The 9,532-nt window shown below is 31.6% G+C and overlaps 1 protein-coding gene across 1 annotated transcript; it reads right to left on the bottom strand.

Annotated features, from left to right (window-relative positions):
• Positions 1 to 2,113: 2,113 nt before the first annotated feature.
• On the bottom strand, positions 2,114 to 4,203 carry LOC100253189 (putative glutamine amidotransferase GAT1_2.1). Its single transcript, XM_002280908.4, has 4 exons — positions 3,792 to 4,203; positions 2,910 to 3,640; positions 2,591 to 2,800; positions 2,114 to 2,504 (listed from the first exon to the last, which is right to left on the bottom strand). Exons 1-4 carry the CDS (start codon positions 3,877 to 3,879, stop codon positions 2,250 to 2,252), a joined length of 1,284 nt encoding a protein of 427 aa, XP_002280944.2. The 5' UTR covers positions 3,880 to 4,203; the 3' UTR covers positions 2,114 to 2,249.
• Between the last annotated feature and the right edge of the window lie 5,329 nt (positions 4,204 to 9,532).

The raw sequence follows: 9,532 nt of genomic DNA, 5'->3' as shown, positions 1-9,532 counted from the left end.
ATTTGATTTTAAAATTATTTTTAAATTAAAGAATGTAAAATAATTATTTTAATATTTTATAAAAATAAGGGTGTTTAACAATTTGTTTTTAAAAGTAATTTTTTTTTTAAAATAAAAAACAAAACCTTGTTTAGATAAGTTGTTTTTAAAATAATTTATTTATTTATTTTGGCTTTATAAAAATATTGCAAATTCAATTGATATAAAATAAATTTAATTAATTAAAATCTTATTAAAAATGAGAATAGTTTTGTAGTTACAAATAAATAGTTTTTAGTAAAACACATGAATAATAATATTATAATAAATTATAAATTATATATATTTTTATAAAAATAATATACTATTTTAATATATGTTAGAAATATAAGGATATTAACATCTTCTTAATTTTTTTTTGTTAAAAATGTATTGTAATAATTTAAAATAATATTTTAATTAAAAGGAATAATGAATAAAGTTTAATTACTTTTTAATACGTAAATGAGTCAAGTTTTTTATTGCATATATATATATATATAGTTAACATTAAATTACAAACATAATATTCTAAAATATTTTGATTTAATATGCAATTAATTAGATTTTTTTTTAATTCAAAATTATTCTTAAAAAATTTAAAAATTCATTAAAGAATTTAACTTATTAATTATATCTTACAATTTATTTACTTAAATTCAAAAAATATATTTGTGCATAGAAAGAGAAACAATAAAGTAATGATATATATATATATATATATATATATATATATATATATATATATATTAATGATTAGATCTATTTTTGAGTTCTAAATTATTTTTTAAAATTGTTAAACCCATTAATAAATAATTCAATATAAAGTGTGACTTGATTTGAAGTTCGGTTTTATAGTGAGAAAATCTATAGAAATATAAAATATAATTATGTATAGAAAAAAAATAATAGAGTCATTATAAACCAATTTTTATCCATAAATTTATGATATCGATGAATTTATTATTTAATTTTAAAATTATTTTTAAAAAATACTAAACTTGTTAATAAATCCAACACATTAAACCTTTTTTAATTTAAAGCTTATTTGTTTGGTTAAAAATATTAAAAACGAATGAATTCATGAAAAAAAAAAATAATAGAGTTATTTTAGATTAATTTTTGTCCATAAATTTTTTGTATGGATTGGATCACTATCCAACGCATTAAGTCTTATTTAATTTGGAGTTTATTTATTTAATGAAAAAAATAAAAAAATTAAAGATTTTATGTAAAAGAGAAACAATGAAGTCTTATAGACCCAATTTTTATCCATGTGAAAAAAACTAACTCTGAAATTTAAAATAAATTTTGATTTATGATTTACTAATGTTGTTGAGTTTTATAACTTTTTAGTATTAATTAAATTAGTTGTTGATAAGTTTTAAATTATTTTTGAAAATTAATAAATTTAATTTTAAATTTATTTACTTGATAAAATATTTTGGAGAAGTTAAAAGAAATTCAGAAACATATATGTAATTTAAATGAAGTTTATATTTTAAGATTTTCAGTATTGTATTAGATTGTGTGAGAGAGAAAGAGATGATGTCATGTTCAATTTATTTTTATTTTTTATTTTATTTTTATTTTTAAAAATCGATAAAAATAAGTTTTGCTTGTTTTTTTTTAAATTTTTTTTCTATTTCACTTTGCTTTTAAAAATCATTTTTAAATAACAAAGGTCAATTAGGAAATTTTAAAATCCGTCTTTCTCTTTTTAAAAATAAAAAATTGTTTTTAAATCACGGAAATAGGCTCTTCTCTTTTTGCTCTTCAGTCTTTTTGATTTTTGGGCTTTGGGTCCGAGGCACTCTAAAGTCATTTCTTAATGTTCAAGCATAATCAGCGCGACATGCAGGTTATAGGCCCCATTCACTAGTAGCTCTTCCCAGCGGAATGAAATTGGGCATGCTTTGTTTGACCAATGCCTTGTAGCTAATAATAATTATTCAATCAAACTCCAGAAAATGCAAAAAACCTAAAAGCAGTAGCTACCACTAAAAAAAAAGATTGATTTGTAGATAGCAGTTCATGACCAGCCATCTATTGTCAAAGCTTACCTTGTACTTTTATAGAAGACTCTGATAACACATTGCAGCATCAATCTTGATTCATAACCATGAAATAAAGGTTACAGCATCACTACCCCCTCACAAACAAAATTTAAGAAAAAGAAAGGGGGAAAAAGGCAGATAGCGACTGAAAGGGAGGAGAGGACATGTGAGTCCTCAACAAGACCCAACATCATTGACAATGCCATGAAGCTTTTTGTCTAGAACTTCTGAGCAGATCTGCCCCATCATGTGGTAGAAAGACATGAGCTCTGATAACTGCTCTACTGACATCTTCCTCATTAAAGTTTTTGCTGCCCGATCTCTCTCCTCATTCATTTTCAATCTCTGGAAATAGGAAGATCCATTCCTCACTGTTGCCCCCATTTGCTTCAACCTATTCTCTTGTTGCAAACTCAGTACTGTGTTGGACTGCAAACAAACAATGATTGCATCATATTCTTCACTGAACGGGGAAGAGAATCAAACGCTTTTGTTATATTTCCATGTAATAATACCTCAAGAAATTCTGCTCCAGCTTCAAGTTCAGACTCTTTAGATGGGTTCATTCCACGGCCTGTTGTGTATATATCTTTGGCAATGGAGAAACTGCGAACAATAATTTTTCTCCTGTTCTCCATTTCTTGATCAAGCTTGAGAGGCTTTGGTGGCAAGGCGGTTGAGCAATTAAGCTTCTTCTGATAAGCAATCACAGCCTTCGCGAATTCCTGCAAAATCGCCGCAGAAATCTGAAAAGTCAGATTCCCATTCACAGAATTGTCACAATCATGATGAATTAGATTAGAAGAGATGATATGGGATTCTTATAAAATTAACCTGATAAGCAGATGGGCAGCCCGGATAATCAAATTCATCGGAATCCGGCCGCCTCATTCGCTCCGGATGAAACTGGAGTCCCATTATAAACTTCCCCTCTTCAGGATTGTAAGCATCAGGGTCGTAGAACCCTTCTATCAAGCCATCTGGGGCAAAAGCCATTGGCACAAAACGCTGAGCCAATATCTTAACTCCTTGATGGTGATAACTATTCACCAAAATCTCCATTATCTTTTCATCTAAAGATTCTTGAAACCAATGATGCAAAGGGGTGTTGGTCACCACCTTCACCACATGTCTATGCCCATCATAATTCTCATAATCAATGTGCACCACCCTCTCACATTCTGGGCGTTTCTTTGGGAGCTCTTTCCCTATGTCTTGATAAAGGGTACCCCCACATGCAACGTTCAGGACCTGTGACCCCCTGCAGATTCCCAAGTAGGGTATGTTCCTTTCAAGGCAAAGCTTGGCCAGTCCCAATTCAATCGAATCCTTCTCTTTATCAATGGCGGTATCGCTTGCATGCAGTCTTCGTATCTCTTCGAATTCCTCAGGAGAAAGACCAGAATGCTCAGCCTCATACAGCGAGGGATCAATGTCTTCTCCTTCACAAAGAAGAACACCATGGATGGGCTCAAAGCTTTCAAGCAACCTATGAACCCCGGTCACACGAGGCACAATAACCGGCACTGCTCCATACCCAACTATCAGATCAAGATGGTATTCACCTGAGAATCAGGGATTCAATTCAAATAATTAAGCCCACACAACAAGAACAAGAACAAGAACAACAAAAGAACAAATCTTTTTGAACTATAGATCTTGTTTTCGATTAGGTTAATTTTTATCAGGCAAAGATGAAAGAGAGAGAGGACGTACCCACAAAATCCACGAACTTGTTCTTGCGAAGGGTACGTCTTGAGACGATGAGAACGCGAGGGAGGATGACAGAGAGATCGGTTGCCATGGTTGTGATTTTGCGAGAGTTTAGACGATGCTTCTGACATATCCTAACCTTTTTTATATTTATGATCGTTTTGGTTATATATAGAAAAGCAAATTTGAACTTGATTTGCTAATAAAATATTGTTACGTGGAAATCGGTGAGCGGGGTCAGGCCGCCGCATTTAGCCAAGTGTACAGAACAGCAGGGTTTGGTTGTTGGCTTGTTGCCAGTGGAGGATGCCACGTAGCTGATGTTTATCCTGAGAGCAAGGATGAACGGGCAGAATGCATGCTGACCAGGCAAATACTCAGTTGCTGAGTAAATTGAGTCCAGCCAGCTCACCTACCGCTTTGTTTGTTATCCCTCTGCATTGCCCCGGTGACGTGGCGTTAATTTCTGCTCCTTTTCATGTTACGCATTCTTTATATAGAAGTAGTCATTAAATATTTTTAATTTTATATCAAACTTACATCATGCGTTATATATATATATTTTAAATAATTTTCTCTCTTTTTATTATTATTTATTTATTTTTTTAAAAGAAGTGTATCTAAATAAGCATTAAGATGTTCAAGTTCCATAATTAGTGACTTTTCATAGGGTTTATTTTTCAGCTATCTTTGTAAAATATTCATATAAGTAGAAATTTGTTTATTTTTAATTTCATTATTGAATTTATATATAAAAAAAGAAATAAAAATTTCCTTCCACGTGATATTCTTATTTCTACTCCTATCCTATGTATGCCTATGGGTGCACAAATGCTTCACAGAAAACCAACTCTTGAGTGGGACGTACTAACGAGATGATAAGACATCATATTAAGTAGGAAGTAGGAATTGGGGATGATGACGAGGCAGCATCAATAAATTGAAAGAGGCCGTTGCAAATAGGAGGCCATGGTTGTTGTGAAATTAGTTAGTGATAGATGACGAAACAGTGATACAATGCCTTATCTCATGTTGGATTCTTGAATTTTTGAGCTTCCTATAGATTGCTAGAAAATTTTTAAAAAAGTGATTTAAAATTCAGTACAAAGTCAGATGTATCTCGTTTGAGTTGAATCTTCATTTGAATTTGGAAAAGTGACTAAATTGCTTCTTCTTCGTTGCATGCTCTCTAATTTTCTTCATAATATTCATTATTGGTATTTCATGCCTATTACTTATTCATTTTTACTTTTATTTTCTCCTCTCATCATATTTCTCAAGTCTTAGAATGTTTTTTTAGACATATTTTACCCTTTCTTCTTCATTGGTTGAATTTGAATCTTGTGACTTATAACTTTTTTAGGCATTAAATGTGAAATTAAGTTGAAAATATATGCCAGATCTATAACTAAGACCTTATCACTAAGTCAAATTAATTTGAATCAATTAAGCCTTTATATTGCATAAATAATATAATCTTTTAATTTCCCGACCTTATCTTCTTATACATAAGTATGCATTCCTATTTTGCATCCTTCAAATGTTCCTTAGATTTCTCTTGATTGGTTCTTTCTACCTAAACCTCATGTGTTTAATTTTGATTGTTTCCTTGTGGTATTCTTCTTAATTTTTTTTTCTTTAAACTTAAAATTTCATCATTCTTTAGCTTAAAAGAGAAAGAATTAATTTTTATTTTTTTAAATTTTAAGAAATCTCCTTTTATATGGTTAGATAGGGATCCATCAAGGACTCCCAAGTATTCACCTAAGATACTATGTATTGAGGACCTTTATAGGCCACTTACCCTCCTACTATCACCTTAGCTCAAGGTAAAATAAGGTTGAATTTCCTAAACATTAATTTTTCATTTTTTTCTTTTATATATATATATATATATATATATATATATTCAAAGCTGAGTTCAACTTATGTAACATGCAAGATATTGATAACTTCTAACCAGTTGGTTTTAGGTATTATAGCTTGAAAACACAAGGCCATTCATTACCCCTTAAGCTTAAACTAGTCCTTTTTTTTAAAAAAAAAAAAAAAATTAATTTGAAGTGTTTCATCCTTCTTATTACTTAAGATCAATTCCTTTCTTAGCTAAAGAAACTAGTCTCAATTAGGTTACCCTAAGGATACATCAAGCTTTGTATGTGTCATGAGTTTTAAATAGAAAATAACTATCAAATAAAAGTCAAAGGCATCCCAAGGTTTCAACCTAACTATTTTTGCAATTAAAGGTATGAAAAGAAAAACATTAGTAAACTAACACTCTTGATCTAATTGTGTCTCTTCTCAAATTCTAAAGAAAAATCATATTGGAAGAATTCCTCCATAAAATAACCTATGAATCATGAAAGCAAATAAAAAATTTCATTTACTAACTAAATGTAGTATGCCAAATTTCTTGAAAAATAAATAAGGCTAATACCTTTCTCCTCAACCTAATTTACACATTATCCCCAATGTGTAGAACAATAAAGAAAAAAAGTAAGGTGAAAGAATGTTATCTCATAGATCATGGACTTAGACTTGTGTATTAAAAAATCATATCTTGCATGAAAATAAGATGAATGCCAAAAAGATATCTAGATAAGAGAGATAAGCAAAGGACAATCTAAGAAAAATGATGAGGAAGTATGGTGACTAGCAACATAATATACAACCATATCTAATGCTAGTATACTATGGAGGGTCTAAGTTTGTAATATGCATTTGATCTCCTCCACAACCTGCGCATTGGACTCAAAGATGTATATAAATGTAGTGACATTAGGTGCACCATCCATTGAAATGTCAAGCATGGGGGTATCCTTATCCTCCTACCATCTTTAACATCTTTTGAGGGTTGATGAGTGTTAACACTATTGAGATAGAGTAGCAAACAACTAGGCCATAACTTGAAAACTCATTAAATTGATGAATATAAAGGACTCAATAGTTAAACAAACTCAAAATGCCTAAAGCTATTGAAAATATAATCAAACCTAAAAGATAGCAAAAACACCCTAAATTGAGCTACCTATTCCTAAAACTAATAGATGATGAACTGGGTTTCGAGGCTTACTGACCACACCAAAGTTTGTATAAGGAATAAGGCAATTCCCTAAGTGTAGGGGTGCAGTTGTAGCTTTAAAAAGAACCTAGTGAGTCGGGTGTCAAACCTCAAGAAAGAGATCCTTGAATGTAGGTAAAGTGGAAGGATTAAGAGGATAAAAAATGATGGTGAAATTTTTTTTCTTAAAACCTTGCCTAAGGCAAGAAGGTTGTTGAAAAGTGGTTATAAGAAGAAATAAGTAACTAAAAAGTGTTAACTAATTGTAATTGATAATTGAGGAAAGAGGAATTCCTAGTATCCCTTCCTTACCATGAAATAATCCTTGTTATTAATATCTTAATTAAAAGTGTTCACTTATAATTGAATCCCCTTTGCACAATCCCACTTTTCCCCAAAATATTAGTGATTTGAAAATTGCCATCCTAAGGGCTGATAAGGTTGTTCCAAGTCAAAATGGCTTCCCCATTAAGTTCTTAGAATACCCAATGGGTACCCTAGGCTCTAATTTCTAATTAGGTATAAAAATTCGGTGGTTTCATTAAGCCTAATATATATCTTATCTCTTTGTCCAATTACCCCATTAAGGGTTCAATAAAGATCGTTCCAAGTCAAAATGGCTTCCCCATTAAGTGTTTGGGACACCCTAATCAAATAGTAAGATATAGTGCTCTCTATTGAATAAATGAGATTCAAATGACAAGTTACTTTGAATTATGAGTATCTATTGGCATGAGGTCATTCTAATGGTGGAAGAAGGTGCCCTAGGACTCTTTTTTCTCAAACCTAATTAACTACTTACTAGACATAGAAAGAGAATTAAAGTGAATGAATAAAATAGAAACGAGACAACTAAACATAGGAATCTTAAAACTTAAAACTGAAATCACATAAATTTAATAATAATGAAAGATTCAATTGTACTTTTAATAAAATCAATTCAAGACAATGAAATTGATCTAAGATAAGAACAAGAAAAATAAAAGAAACTTTAAACCAAAAGTAGTTCCAAGATCATCTCTTACTAAAGAATCAAATAAGAACTAAGAATGATCAAGAATTCCCTTCCTAAGGGGGAAGATCTGAACCCCTTTAGAAAACTACTAATCATCCTTTTTTTATAGCTTTCACAAGCATTTAAAGGTTGCAATGTGTTGGGATTGAGCTCTTAAAAGTAAGACATGGTGTAACTAAGTTAGACTTAACTATACCTTTACTATCTTTTTGGTGTATCGACATTGATTTGAGCATTCACTCACGTCTCTTACATTGTAAATGAATTGGGGCATGAGTTGCATAAAAGATACAAGTCATGGGTTCCTTGTAAATAGATAAGTTGTTCACAGTTAGTTCATGGATTTGGACAATGTAGTAGAGATTGTAGTGCAACACCTCCTAATTGGATGGATGACTTGTCTTGGTTGTCGGGATGTGTTTCCCATAGTGATTGCACTAGTATATGTGATGCATACTACACTGGACTTATGGGTGTGTTAGGATAGAGCCCTTAAAAGCATGACATGATGTAATAAATTTGGAATTCATTATTTATTTAATGATGTTCCAGTTTCACTTTTATCTATCCTTATTCCATGTATTATACTTTATGAGCATTCTTGCTTGCATATTTTGCATTGTACGTGACTTAGGTGCATTAGGAGTTGTATAGAAGATCTAAGTCATGGGTTCCTTGAAAATAGATGACTTTTTCACAACCGGTTCATGGGTATAAGCAACCCATTAGAAATTGTAGTACACCACCTCCTAATTGGAGGGATGACTAGTCTTGACTATCGGGATGAGTTTCCCATGGTGAGTGCATTAGTGTGTACGATTACATATTGAATAGGAACTATGGTGAGTCATGACTTAAGGCTATCAAGTAGTCATGACCTCACCAAGCTGATTAATTGTGTCGTCTCTCAACCTTGAGAGAATATTGAGTTTGTGCTAAAGTTAATAATGACTTTGACCTAGGGGTGAGATCGTAAGCTGATCATATATTCCTTATGAATTGGGTCATTGTTGATGGAAGTTGGTCACAATATGTATTCTTAATAGAGACACCATGATATCTCTTGGGATTGAGATAGTGTGTCCTATTGGGTGATCTTAAGAAGGTGTGTTCATGGAAACTATGACCATAGTAGTTCTTTAAGTGGAACTTGACATAGACTCTTTAAGAGCTAAGATATGTCAATTGAACACACAATAGGAGGATATGTAACTTAAGGATGGTAAATGTAGTCTTGAAAGGCTGATAGCTTTCACTTTGTTAGACTAGAAGACCGGTTCATGGGGAGACTGAACACAATGGATAGTAGGTCACAGACCTGAGCACTTGGTGTCTCGTTGCTATTTACATAGGATATTAGAGTTTAGTTGATTCTCTACAGTGGGATGTTGAATCAACTTTAGAATTGAATTCTAAGGGAGCCAATATTCCTATAAGTCCCAATGGTCCCTGTTCTGAGCTCATATACTTTGTTGGCATGGGTTATGAAGGCCGAATTGTCTCTAGGTTCACTTTTGTGCATAAGGGAGTTTTGGTAATTACACAAGGTTACATAGGGGTAAGTGAACAAGGTATTTGGATTGGGAAAATCGATTAATTAGTAGGCCCTATTGAGTTAATTAATCAATTAGAACCCATTTTGGACCAGATTAAGTGACCCAAGCCCGA

This window comes from Vitis vinifera, chromosome 14 (assembly GCF_030704535.1).
Source record: "Vitis vinifera cultivar Pinot Noir 40024 chromosome 14, ASM3070453v1".
Lineage (NCBI taxonomy): Eukaryota > Viridiplantae > Streptophyta > Magnoliopsida > Vitales > Vitaceae > Vitis > Vitis vinifera.
Note: the sequence above shows the minus strand (reverse complement) of the source record. Positions and strands in the feature narration are given on the sequence as shown.